The sequence below is a fragment of the Fomitopsis serialis genome (assembly GCF_022376445.1).
Source record: "Fomitopsis serialis strain Sig1Antser10 chromosome Unknown B0H18scaffold_61, whole genome shotgun sequence".
Classification (NCBI taxonomy): domain Eukaryota; kingdom Fungi; phylum Basidiomycota; class Agaricomycetes; order Polyporales; family Fomitopsidaceae; genus Fomitopsis; species Fomitopsis serialis.
The window spans coordinates 180,752-193,382 of NW_025955021.1; the positions used below are offsets into that span (position 1 = coordinate 180,752).

Below are 12,631 nucleotides of genomic sequence, written 5' to 3' on the forward strand. Positions count from 1 at the left end.
AAGTGTCCCAAGGAGTGGTGAAGCCATTGATAAGAAAAACCGGAACTGATCTGCAACATGAGAAGTCACCACTATATGGATAAGGCTGTAGAATTTAATACATGAAGCTCAAAGGCAGAAGCAAGGTTCTATCAAGTCCGATCTACCTCACAAGGAATAGCGGAAGTATGGGACATCGACAAGCATTTCACCGTCCCAAGGAGCCATTGATGACTGTATACGTGAATTTCGACGCTTGTCCCTCTGATGCGGCTCTCGCAACTAGAATGATGGAGTCCGGGTGGTGTAGCCTCAGTCGAGCAGATTTGACACTGTATAGTGAGAGGGGTAGCGACTCGTTGAAGGATGATGGGTTTGCGACGAGAAGAGTCAGGACTAAGGCCATTTCGCCCTGCTCTGATACAGGATACCACGAGAGGCGTGCTATTTTTCACGAGGCTGTCCGCGAACACGTCCACAAACCTGTGAAAGCTGAGCGCTGAGATATTGGAATCAAATTGAAGAGTCGACTCGCGACGCGCCCACGCGTCGCCATCAAGAACGCGCTGCCACAGTCACGTGCAAAACGCGTTGAACGCGGACCGCGTCGCGGCGCTCAACTTCGACACGAACAACAACTCCTCCTACCTGCCTTCTGGCTGACCATCAGCACCTTTCATCCGCGAGCGTTTTTGCTTGCTACGATGAGCTCCTCGGAGGAGAACTTCGACCTCGACAACGTCTCGGGCTCCGATTCGGAGTTGGACGACTACGCGCCTGCGCCCAAGAAAGCAACCAAGGCCACTGCTAAGACCAAAACCGCGTCGAAACCCGCGAAGGCGCCCGCAAAGCCGAAGGCCTCTGCTGCAAAGAAGAAGGTTCTCGTCGACAAGGATGACAATGCGGATTCTGACGTTGACATGCTTGACGACGACGCCGACGCTGGGCCAAGTGCTCCGGCTGCGCCTGCGAAGAAGAAGACGGCCTCTGAGACGTACACAAAGGTCAGGGATGGGTATATGCTCGTGTGAGCGCGTTGCTGAGGATTTGCTAGCTTTCGCAACTCGAGCATATCTTGAAGAGACCGGATTCTTATATCGGGAGCGTCGAGACATTCACGCAGCCCATGTGGGTTTGGGACTCGGACAACAAACGTATGGTTCACCGGGAGATCAAGTACGTTCCTGGCTTCTTCAAGATCGTGGATGAGATTCTAGTTAATGCTGCCGACAACAAGGTCAGTTCGTTGAATCGTCACGACGCATATAAACTCTTAATGGTGCTGCTACTATAGATTAATGACCCTAGCATGGACACTATCAAAGTCACCATCGACCCCGAGAACAATGTGATCTCCGTCTACAATAGCGGGCGAGGCATTCCCATCGAGATGCATTCGAAGGAGAAGATTTATATCCCAGAACTCATCTTCGGACACCTCTTGTCCTCATCCAACTACGACGACGACGAGAAGAAGCTTACCGGTGGTCGTAACGGCTACGGTGCCAAGCTTGCCAACATCTACTCGACCGAGTTCACGGTCGACACCGCAGACAAGAACTCCTCACAGAAGTACCGCCAAACGTGGACGGATAACATGAGCAAGATGGGCAAGGCCAAGATTACGAAGAATGGACGTGGAGAGGAGTACACCCGCGTCACCTTCAAACCGGACCTCAAGAGGTTTGGCATGGAACTGATCGACGACGACACAGTCGCGCTACTCAAGAAGCGCGTACACGACTTGGCCGGGACATCGAAGGATGTCAAGGTCTTCTTGAACGACGAGAGGATTAAGGTTAAGGGCTTCAAGCAATACGTCGACCTCTATCTCAACTCCGTGACGGAACAAGCCGCTGAGGTGTCTGGCGGCGCGGCCCAGGCAAAGCCGACCATGATCTATGAAGCCATCGGTTCTCGCTGGGAAGTCGCGTTCGCAGTCTCGGACGGCAGCTTCCAGCAGGTCTCCTTCGCGAATTCGATATCTACTATCAAGGGTGGCACGCACGTCAATTACATCGCCGAACAGATAGCGAAGAACCTGCTCGCATCTATACAGAAGAAGAACAAGGCTGCTGCTGTCAAGCCGGCGCAGATCAAGAACCATATGTGGATCTTCGTCAATGCGCTCATCGAGAATCCGACGTTTGACAGTCAGACGAAGGAGACGCTGACCTTGCCCGCGAGCAAGTTTGGCACTAAACCGGCGTTGTCTGAAGAATTCATGAAGAAAGGTATCGCTCGACCGTGCGCATCATCCCATATGCATTGACATGTCTTGGATGTTAGTTCAGAAGTCTTCGATCGTCGACCATGTTCTCAACTGGGCCAGGTTCAAGGCCGATCAACAGATGAAGAAAACCGACGGTAGTCGCCGGAATAGGTGAGCTGATGCGCATATACTCTCACCTTGCAGTTTCTCATCCAACAATATAGGCTGTCTGGTCTGCCCAAATTGTCCGACGCCAACAACGCAGGCACCAGGAAGGCCTCCGAATGCACGCTGATCCTCACAGAGGGTGACTCCGCCAAGTCGCTCGCAGTCGCCGGTCTGAGCGTTGTCGGTCGCGACAACTTCGGCGTGTTCCCTCTGCGCGGAAAGCCACTCAATGTCCGCGATGCCAGGCACGAACAGATCATGAAGAACGAGGAGATACAGAACATCAAGAAGATCCTTGGACTGCAGCACAACAAGGATTACCAGGACACGAATGGCCTGCGCTACGGCCGCCTTATGCTCATGACTGATCAGGTACGCTTCCGCTGTCCCGAGGGCAATACATTCTAATCCCCGTCTACAGGATCACGATGGTTCTCATATCAAGGGACTTCTTATCAATTATTTCGACCACTTCTACCCTTCGTTGCTGAAGGTGCCGAAGTTCCTCGTGGAGTTCATTACTCCTATCGTTAGGGTGAGCATGGTCCATCGTGCGGTCTCGCTCATTCACAAGTACTGACGCTCTGTCTAGGTCACGAAGGGCGGTCAGAAGATCAACTTCTACACCATGCCTGAGTACGAACAATGGAAGGAAGACACTCCGAACCAAGACAAGTGGAAGCACAAGTACTTTAAGGTTTGTATTCCCAGCGCGCAGAACTTCTATGTTGATCTGACACACTGCTGCAGGGTCTGGGGACGAGCACGGACGCGGACGCGAGAGACTACTTCAAGCAGATGCGCAAGCACATGATACCTTTCGGCACAACGGAAAACGGCGACCGCGAACTCATCGAGCTTGCGTTCAGCAAGAAGAAGGCAGACGAGCGGAAGGAGTGGCTGCGTCAGTGCAGGGTCAGTCCGCGCTTGTTAATCTGTATGCTTCGTATCATTGACCCTTTTCGCAGCCCGGAACTTTCCTCGATCACAACCAAGAGGAAATCAAGTACTCTGACTTCATCAACAGGGAACTCATCCTCTTCTCGATGGCCGACAACGTCCGCTCCATTCCGTCCGTTGTTGATGGACTGAAGCCTGGCCAGAGGAAAGTCGTCTGGTCCTGTTTTAAGCGGAAGCTCAAGGGAGAAATCAAGGTACGAGCATTCGGCTGTGATTCATCTCACACAAATTGACATATCGCCTGGCTCAGGTCGCTCAACTCGTCGGCTATGTGTCAGAACACGCGCAATACCATCACGGAGAACAGAGCTTGGTTTCCACCATCGTCAACCTTGCTCAAGACTACGTCGGCAGCAATAACATGAATCTCTTCATGCCGAATGGTCAATTCGGTACTCGCGACCAAGGCGGTAAGGACCACGCCTCGGCCCGTTACATCTACACGGAGCTCTCGCCCATCACGCGCATGGTGTTCCACGCCAACGACGATCCCTTGATGAATTTCCAAGTGGGTGATGACGGCAAGCTCGTCGAGCCGGACTTCTACGTTCCGGTGCTGCCGATGGTCCTTGTCAATGGAGCGGAGGGTATCGGGACCGGTGAGTTATCCCATCGGAGGTACTTGTGAAGATCTCTGACACGCGAGCAGGTTGGAGTACTTCTATCCCGTCCTACAACCCGGAGGACATCGTCGCCAACATCCGTCGCCTCATGGATGGAGAGGAGCAAGTACCCATGTTACCGTGGACGCGCGGATTCAACGGCACCATCAAGAAGGTCGCTGACAACAAGTACGACGTAGTAGGCTGTGTTCAGAAGGTTGACGATACAACGATCGAGATCACTGAGCTTCCCGTGGGGAAGTGGACACAAAACTATAAGGCCGAGCTGGAGACTATGTGTGGTGAGAAGGGTGATGGTCCAATCAAGGTGCCTCTTACGCTTTGCTTGCATGGACGTTGCTCTGAGATAGTATTGGGTCATAGGATTACAAGGAGTATCACAACAACATGAACGTTCACTTCGTCATCACCATGGAGCCGAAGCAGATGGAAAAGGCGGAGGCCCAGGGCCTATACGAGTTCTTCAAGCTTACGGGCAAGATCAATACCAGCAACATGATTTGTTTCGACTTCGATGGTCAGATCAGGAAATACAACAGCCCTGAGGAGATCATCGAGGAGTTCTATCCGAAGCGTCTTGCTTACTATCAGATGCGGAAGGTACTGTCATATTTTATCGCGCAGGCGGCGAGCTGTCTGACCACTATCTAGGATTATATCGCCGCCGAACTGGAGACGGAGTTTTCGAGGCTCACCAACCAAGCTCGTTTCGTGCAGATGATTGTGAACAAAGAGCTTGTCGTCAACAATCGCAAGAAGGCAGACATCGTCGCTGAACTGCGGAAGCTTGATTTCCGGCCTTTTGCCAAGGTCTCAAAAGCCAAGAAGGCCGGAGAAACTGAAGAGCTCGTTGAGATCAATGACGAGGGCGACGACGACGAAGAGGAGGGCAAAGATACAGACTTCGACTACCTCCTTGGTATGGCTATCTGGAGCCTGACGAAGGAGAAGGCAAGTGCAAGTCGTTTTTTGAGGGAGCTAATATTTAATACGGACGTGTTGTAGATTGCGAAGCTCCTTGCGCAAGCTAAGGAGAAGGAGCAGGAACTACTAGCGTTCCTTGAACTGACTCCGATCGCGCTGTGGCAGAAGGATCTCGATCGATTCTTGGACGAATGGAAGGTATGTAAAGCAGTCCTCTGTGGCAAACAATTGAGACTAACACAACCGGAAATTGTAGGGGTCTTGCGAAGATTGGGAGGCCAAGATCATCTCAGCGAATTCCGCCAACAAGAAGGGCAAGCGCAAGCAGGCTACTTTGAAGCAGTTGACGAAGAAGGCCCATGCTGAGGATGACTCAGAGGATGATTTCAAGCCCGCGAAAGCTGCTGCAAAGGCCAAGAAGCCGGAATCTAAGCCACCTGTTGCGAAGAAACCTCCGCAAGCTGGACCTTCTGGGTCGAAGCTCGAGGACGACGATCTAGCCGATGTGAAGCCTCCTCCAGCGAAGAGGGGGGCCAAGAAGGCTGTGAAAGATGAATCAGAATCCGACTTCGACGTAGGCAAGAGCAAAGCTGCACCGCTCAAGAAAGCCGCAGCTCGCAAGGCTGTCAAGGAGGATGACGATTCAGACTTCGAGATGATCGTCGACAAGCGAGGACCTGCAGCCAAGAAGGCTGCGCAGCAGAATGAAGATGACGATTCCGACATTGAGGTTGTCCCTCCTGCTTCTAAGGATAAAGGCAAGGGTAAAGCTCGCGTTGCCTCCAACCCGAAACGGAAGAGGTCAGTGTTGTGTCTCACTTTCCATTCGCCGGCTAATGCATCGATCCCAGCCCTGATGACGAGGTATCTGATGATGATGCGCAAGCTGTACCCCTGAAGAAGAAGAAAGCCGACGTCAGCTTGACCGACTTCTTCGAGAAGGCCCCGGCCAAGAAGCCCACCGCTCGCAAGCCTTCATCGAGTATTCAGGCAGCAAAGGCTCGAGTTGCTTCTGGTAAGAAGGCCGGGCTTGATGACGAAGAATCTTCGGACGATGAGTCCATTGCGCCGTCAGCACCGAAGACGGCGACGCGGAAGCCTTCCTCCAGTAAGCCTGCTGCTGCGAAGAAGGGGGCGAAGCAAGTCGATGATGATGACAATATCTCGATGGACGATGACATTCCACCACCGCCACTGCCGTCTAAGACGGTACGCAAAGCCTCCGGAAGCAAACCCACTGCCGTGCCGAAGAAGAAGGCTGCGTCGAAGGTAGTTGACAGTGACGGCGAGGACGAGCTCGCTATGGAGGTCCAACCACCTGCTCGTACCGAGGCCCCCAGGCGTGCAGCCAGAGGTGCACCCAAGAGCTATATCGAGATACTGTCGTCCGGGGAAGAGGGTGGTCAGGATGCTTCTGAGTTCGAGGATTTCGATTGAGGGTCTCCTCTTCGCCGGTACAGTCTGTATTAGTGCTTCGCGTGTCATCTCGGACTTCGCATTCCACGATCCTCATACCCACATTGTATCTTACTAATCCCTGCTGTCCTGGTCTCGACATACAGTACCTGTCCCACCCTGATATGTATCATTTTGTACCGCGTAACCAACGTATTCTGGCGCAGCACCATGCAACATCGATAGTATTGCTTCGGTCCCTCGTAACCCAACGAACTCGCGCGACTGATTCGCGCGTGGTTATCACCTCGAGACAGTGACCTCGTCTAGTCAATCGAGCATGTACGCATTCCTTCGCGCAAGTACTATGTAGATTCGGAGCGTTTGACTGTCATGTAAGTAGCATGTAGGGCTGCACTCACGTATGGTCTAAGAATCGCAGTTATGAAAACAAGGATGGCCGGTCACTTACTTGTGACTTTGGGCACAACGCAAGACGGTAGGCCGAGTTGGGTCGCGACGAGGAGCTGATCAGCAAGAAGAGTTCGAGCCTGATCATGAGAATCACGAGTTCGAGAGCAAGGTGAGGGAAGCGCCGGTGCTTATCTAATCAAATAGTTTGCGCGGTGACTTCAGGAGCGTGTCACGGTTGCGCTCCTGCCAGTGCTACATCGGCCAGCATGCTAGCCGTCCGCAGACTCCCTCGCGCGTGTGCAAGACTCTCTGGGTCAAGAGGAAACGCGTCGCTGCAGCCGACAGATGCTCCTGCCAACTCGGTAACACCGCCGCCTTCACCACCTCGAGCAGCTGCCCCGGCGCCGAAATCCGCACCAGCGCCCTCTCCTTCCAAGGCTGGCTCTGAGGCGACTGGCACAGAAACTGCTGCGGAAGGAACCAAGCAGAATGGACGGAATTGGCCAACGCACAGGCCGCGCATCTCGTTGGAGCATCCAAGGCAGTGGAACCGACCTCTAGCGAAGGGTGTGCTTCCAGTGTATGACCTCGCGCTGCAGTACATCGAGGAGGACTCGAAGGCACTGAAGGTGGAGCTCGAGGAAGTGCGCAAGGCTCTCCAGGCTGCCGAGACCGCTGGCGATGTCCAGCGCGGGCAGGAGTTGTCCGAGAAGGCGAGGATCATCGAGATTCAGAGCGAAGTCAACCTGCCCGACGTGCGCTGGAAGACTATGAATGGGATGGGTAAGTGCTCCCTATCTTCCTGAAAGAATAGCGCTCATCCTGCTGCAGCGGACATGAGCCAGCTGAGCTACAGGCACTTGTCGGAGAAGAGGTGGAGGGAAGACGGAGTGTTGGACCTCCTTGTAAGTTCTCAATATTCAGTACTCTTCGGAAGGAGCATCGTCATAATATGCTACCATCATGTCCTTCGTGCCTGCAACATTTGCGACCTTCGGGAGGTCAAGTGACCGCTGCAGGCACCTGGGTGCAGCTGTGAGCAGAAGAGCTAATTTCTGCTTGGTAGATGGAACGTATCCACCAAATGAACGTCGTTCCTGATTTGCTTGCCGACCTGCGCCCTACAATTGACCTCCGTCTCAACTTCCCGGAGCCGCCGCCAGAGGACACGTACCGCCGGACGCGCGTGAAGCGGCGTTACCAGAAGGTTGAGCCCGGTATATATCTTCTTCCGGAGCAGGTATGGGTTACTCGCTTGTAGCTGCGCACATGGATACAAACCGCGTATGTTACAGACATGGAGGCCACCTATGCTGTACACGACTGTATGGCATACCGATACACGACTCTATACGTTGTTCATGGTTGATCTGGGTATGCATACTCTCCTCTGCTTGTTGCCGGTACTGATCGCGCATTAGACGTCCCCAATGAGGCGACCCAGTCGTTCCAGGCTTATTTGCACTGGATGCAGTAAGTGGTCTAGTGCACGACTGCATTCATCAAGTTTAGGTTTTTATGTGATCCCCTTCGCAGACCAAACATACCTCTCTCTGCGTTCTCTACCTCACCAATCTCGATCCCTCATCCGCACACCCACTACATTCCGCCGCACCCGCAACAGGGCACGCCATATCATCGCTATGCGGTATTGATGCTGCCTCAGGCATCCCCTACCGAGCCTCTTAAATTGCCCAAGATTTCTGAGGCAGCTCGGCTCGGGTTCAACTTCCGTACCTTCGCGGAAGAGCATGGGTTTGACGGGAGCAAGGGTGGTGGCGCGCATATGTGGAGAGAAGTCTGGGACGAGACAGTCTCTAAGATATACCGGGATGTCCTCAGTAAGTCTTACAAGTTGATGATCTTGACAGGCCTCTGACCCACTCCTTGCAGAAACGGATGAGCCCCGGTACAAGAGGCCCGCGAGGATGGACCCGTATGTTGAGGTCAAGACCGGTAAAAAGTACATCTAATAGAGTAATACTGGGCTATTGTTGGCTCTGCTGTGCTGGTCCTATACGTAGAGACGCTGTTCCTCTGACAGTGGCAATCTGAGGCCGTAATGCAGTGTTGAGAGCAGTACGCACATGATGCTACCTGAGTTTCAGCAAGTTTCGGTGACCGCGTTTGGGAGTGCCTGGGCCGAACAAGTGCGACGGGCGGCAAGTGCTGCGGCAGGTCTCTGCCAGTGCCAAGTTCGCCATGATCCAGCCCACAGCCTGCATCGGCATCTGCGACGCCAGTGCGATGATACATTCCCTCCCCCTTTTTCCGGATACTTGAACCAGCCTGGCAGGAAGCCGTACGAACCCCCCTCATCTCTGCGATCGCTGGCGAAGCTAGAAGCTCGGTCGTATTATTGACACTGTAGATAGACTTCAACGCGGAGATGCAGCACCCTCCGTCCGCCCTACACAACTCGTCGCCCCTCGACTCGCTTGCGCGCAGGACGTCCACGCGGCGAGCGGAGCTGCCCATGTTGACCACGACACCCCCGAGGCCCAGCGATCCTTCCATGCAGGCGCAGTACTCACCGATCCTTCACACGCGCTTCCGGACGACCTCCACGGGCACTGCGCTCACCGAGTTCGGCGGCCACGACCGGGATCGCAGCGATGCGCAATCGACCTCTTCGTGGGGCGCACCAGACGACTCCTTTACTGGGCAAAGACGGGACGACAGGAGCAGGGAAAGAGAGCAGCACTGGCAGGATGGCGCATCACAGTATTCTGCGCCGCAGACATCTTGGGTGCCCGGTGCACGCGAGACGATGGTCGAGAGTATGTACTCTCAGGCGAGTCGCGACTTGGACGATATCACCGGGCGGTACCGCGATTCCTACCGGGAGTCTTGGAGGACGGGCGAGACGGCACGTCCGGACTCGTCCTCGATCAACCAACCCGCTGCTGGCCTACCGTCTGTCATCGTCTCCACAGAACCCGATTATGCTCGCGGGATGCGTGACGACTGGCCGGCAGCTCCCGTCACGCAGATGCACCCCGGGGGCAGGACGCCCTCTCAAGTGCCGGCCTCAGTCAACTTCTCGCACCCCCGTGTCGCCTTCGTAACGGACGATGCCACGGAGAACCGGAAACTAGAGGTCTACAAACGAAACCAGCAGCGGTCTGGTACGGCAGGCGCGACTGCTGGCCGCTCGCCCCTCTCGCAATACGATAGCTCGGTCGGAGGGAGTCGCCCATCGACAAGCATGAGCTCGCATGCCAGAATGGATTCCGGCGGGAGCGGTAGCGCGTCCTCACCGAGAGCACAACCTCAGCTCGCCCCGTCGGCCTCGACGCAGATGCAAATGGCGCAGATATCCGGTAGCCAATCCACGCCTTCACTTCCACTCGCCTCTTCGTCGTCAAGATCGCTGTCCCCCAACAACGCACCCTCCAGACCAGTACGATCGGATTCGCCCGTCAGCCTGTACTCGCATTACTCGTATTATCCGCTCGACAGCCCTATTCCGTCGCCCACCACCCCAACCGTGCCGAGCGACTCAGCTTCCACGACGCTTCTCAGCCCTCACTACATCCCTTCGTCATCCAGTAAATCGCCACCCACCCCTGCCCCCGATCCTGCGGCCGCCCCATCATCCTCCGCGCCGCGGCCAAACCTGGAGAACCCGACGACGGCGCAGGACTACCTGCAGCTAGGCATCGTCCACCACGAGGCGAACCGGTTGACCGAGTCGGCAGCGTGCTTCGAGAAGAGTGCTACGCTGGACGGCGGATGCGGCGTGGGCATGCTGATGTGGGGACTCGCGCAGCGCCACGGATGGGGCTGCCCGCAGAGCGAGAGCGCGGGTTTCCGCTGGTTGAGGCGCGCTGCGGAGGTGGCGGTGGAAGACCTTGAGAGAGCTAGGGCGGGGTCGGACTCCGGGGCGGTGAAGAGCGAACTCGTCCTCGCTATATACGAGGTCGGGCAGAGCTTCTTTCGTGGATGGGGCGTGGAGAAGGACAAGAAGATGGCAGTTGTGAGTTTGTGTTCTCTCACTGGGAATAGGTGACGACTGGGAGCTGACGTGTGACTGCAGAGTTATTTTCGAGTTGCAGCACGGCTCGGGGACCCGGACGCCCAGCAAGACCTGGCGTTCTGTCTTGCGAATGGCAAGGGCTGCAAGAAGGATAAGCGAGAGTCGGCGAAGTGGTATAGAGCAGCGGTAAGTACTACGCCGGCGACCTTAGCGTCCCTGTGCTGAGCGCATCTCACAGGTCGCGCAAGGGGTCAGCGACGTCGGGCTCGCTTGGATTTACAAGGATAAATATCAATGAGGGCTGCTGCAGTGGTTCGGTCTACTAAAGCCTGAACCGCCTGCGACTTCGAGGTATGTGTACTGTCGATTGACAGGCTTGCAGTAGCGCTCCGGACCGAACGAAGGACGTTGATCGATGATCCTTACTACTACTTAGTAGCGCTATACTTAGGATACCCGTAACCAGCAGTCTACGTGCTTACTGTATCATTATTCGGTATTGCTGTAATCCATAGGCTCTGCGCTACAGTCGCATTGGGCGTCGGTCGAGCGTTCGAAGTGCTATATCAAGTAGACGTCCGTCCTCTCGCTGCCGATTCGTTGGCTAGCGCTTACGCGTCCCCTGTGCCAGCAAATTCAGGCAAGTTCATCCTTGGCTTTCTCGTGTTTCCGAAGCCTTGCTGATACTTCACGCCTCTTGATGTGCACGGCTTAGAAACGAAGCAGAAAGGTCCGAATGCGAGTATATAACTTCAAGGTAGACAAAATACCCGGCACTGAGCAGTATCAATCATAGGTGGGTCAGCCTCGACTATCGCCGCGAGACTATCGTGTCTTCAGCCTGGGGCGTCTTCTGCAGGTCTTCCCCCTTCTCTACATCCAGGATATCAACGGCGCTGTCTCACAAGGCCATGCCCTCTCGCTCGTCTCCTCCGGATGTCCCCTGTATCAGCACGTCAGCCACCTGTTCGGCGCGGTGTACGCAGGTCAGGACTAGCTACGGCCTGCGCCTGTACGTGCCCAGGGAACTTGGATTAGACGAAGGAGGGCCATGGACAGGAGAACAACGGCGAGACAATCAATCGGTCGAGTTCTCTGCCGCTGTGGAGGACCCTGGCGGTGGTGGTAGCGGTATCTTGGCGGTACCCTCAACGCCACTGATCCCAGTATGTTACTTCACGTCGCGCTGACACGGAGCAGCTTGCAGCGACGTCTGGACCTTCTGCAAGTGTAACTCGTTGGACGGATGTGGGTCGTCGCACGAAAGTGCACGTGTCTGGCTGGCACCGATCGGCGATCATCGTGTTGAATGTCCGAGTTCAGCCTGTCCAACCCAAGTCCAACCGCGTCCGAACCAACGTCTGCCCGCGACACCCTACCGAACTGGTCCCGCACGCATATTGTTGTAGTCATCGCCCCAGCGAACCGAGATTCTCCGTAGCTCGTGATATTCGCCTTCAGTGCCAGCCTGCCAGTGTAATCAAGCGGATATCAAGACACTGGGACCAGATGGCAGCAGCGCAGTCGCAATTCAAGGAACGCATTTCCGCGAGCGAGGTGAGCACCATCTGTACGTCGGGGTCCGTCATTACCTGACTGTCAATCAATGCTGTTGAGTTTCCGTTGACACCGTCAACTTGCCATGCTGAACCGGACGGCTGCGTTTCAGACTTCCTGGAAGCAATCCGTGCTGAGGTCTGTGATCCTGCCATGAGTTCTCGTTCTGACACAAGTTGACATGTCATAAATACCTTGTCCACAGGGAGAAGCTACCCACGATGCTGATATACCATACGTTTTACGTTCTCCGAGTATCACGATGGTGGATGCCGCTTGTGGTCAGCTTGCGAACGGCAGTACGGTGAGCTTTGCCGTGGAGGTAAGTCGTGTTTTTGGGCTTTATTGATCGCTATGAATGAAACTGCTCGCTCAATATACTGCTGTTCGTAGCCTGCATACGACATCAAGAGATTGTTA

At 54.9% G+C, this 12,631-nt stretch overlaps 3 protein-coding genes across 3 annotated transcripts; all 3 read left to right on the forward strand.

The window, feature by feature from the left end:
• The first annotated feature begins 612 nt into the window (after positions 1 to 612).
• Positions 613 to 6,477, forward strand: B0H18DRAFT_1213079 (DNA topoisomerase). The gene is made up of 16 exons (XM_048036503.1): positions 613 to 983; positions 1,034 to 1,216; positions 1,274 to 2,213; positions 2,269 to 2,362; positions 2,416 to 2,731; positions 2,781 to 2,894; positions 2,952 to 3,056; positions 3,110 to 3,274; positions 3,328 to 3,513; positions 3,570 to 3,918; positions 3,969 to 4,249; positions 4,306 to 4,542; positions 4,594 to 4,893; positions 4,948 to 5,064; positions 5,123 to 5,667; positions 5,718 to 6,477. The coding sequence occupies exons 1-16, from the start codon at positions 684 to 686 to the stop codon at positions 6,301 to 6,303; spliced, it is 4,818 nt and encodes a 1,605-aa protein (XP_047890747.1). The 5' UTR covers positions 613 to 683; the 3' UTR covers positions 6,304 to 6,477.
• A 426-nt stretch (positions 6,478 to 6,903) lies between these two features.
• On the forward strand, positions 6,904 to 8,754 carry B0H18DRAFT_1021749 (PEBP-like protein). The gene is made up of 7 exons (XM_048029544.1): positions 6,904 to 7,458; positions 7,507 to 7,580; positions 7,742 to 7,915; positions 7,971 to 8,049; positions 8,097 to 8,148; positions 8,212 to 8,516; positions 8,569 to 8,754. Exons 1-7 carry the CDS (start codon positions 6,942 to 6,944, stop codon positions 8,646 to 8,648), a joined length of 1,281 nt encoding a protein of 426 aa, XP_047890748.1. The 5' UTR covers positions 6,904 to 6,941; the 3' UTR covers positions 8,649 to 8,754.
• Positions 8,755 to 10,231: 1,477 nt separating this feature from the next.
• Positions 10,232 to 10,946, forward strand: B0H18DRAFT_827630 (HCP-like protein; the record flags this gene model as incomplete). Its single annotated transcript, XM_048039360.1, has 3 exons — positions 10,232 to 10,654; positions 10,715 to 10,840; positions 10,893 to 10,946. Coding segments are annotated over 3 exons (603 nt in total), but the record flags the coding sequence as incomplete, so codon positions are not given.
• Positions 10,947 to 12,631: the final 1,685 nt, after the last annotated feature.

What these genes read in the sequence shown, in the direction of transcription:
- B0H18DRAFT_1213079 (XM_048036503.1), top strand. Translation starts at nt 684, where the DNA reads ATGAGCTCCTCGGAGGAGAACTTCGACCTCGACAACGTCTCGGGCTCC. An exon ending in TGAAGAATTCATGAAGAAAG is followed by an intron (nt 2,214 to 2,268) that starts GTATCGCTCGAC and finishes CTTGGATGTTAG; the next exon opens with TTCAGAAGTCTTCGATCGTC. An exon ending in AGGGTGATGGTCCAATCAAG is followed by an intron (nt 4,250 to 4,305) that starts GTGCCTCTTACG and finishes ATTGGGTCATAG; the next exon opens with GATTACAAGGAGTATCACAA.
- B0H18DRAFT_1021749 (XM_048029544.1), top strand. Translation starts at nt 6,942, where the DNA reads ATGCTAGCCGTCCGCAGACTCCCTCGCGCGTGTGCAAGACTCTCTGGG. An exon ending in GTTGTTCATGGTTGATCTGG is followed by an intron (nt 8,050 to 8,096) that starts GTATGCATACTC and finishes ATCGCGCATTAG; the next exon opens with ACGTCCCCAATGAGGCGACC. An exon ending in GCTTATTTGCACTGGATGCA is followed by an intron (nt 8,149 to 8,211) that starts GTAAGTGGTCTA and finishes TCCCCTTCGCAG; the next exon opens with ACCAAACATACCTCTCTCTG.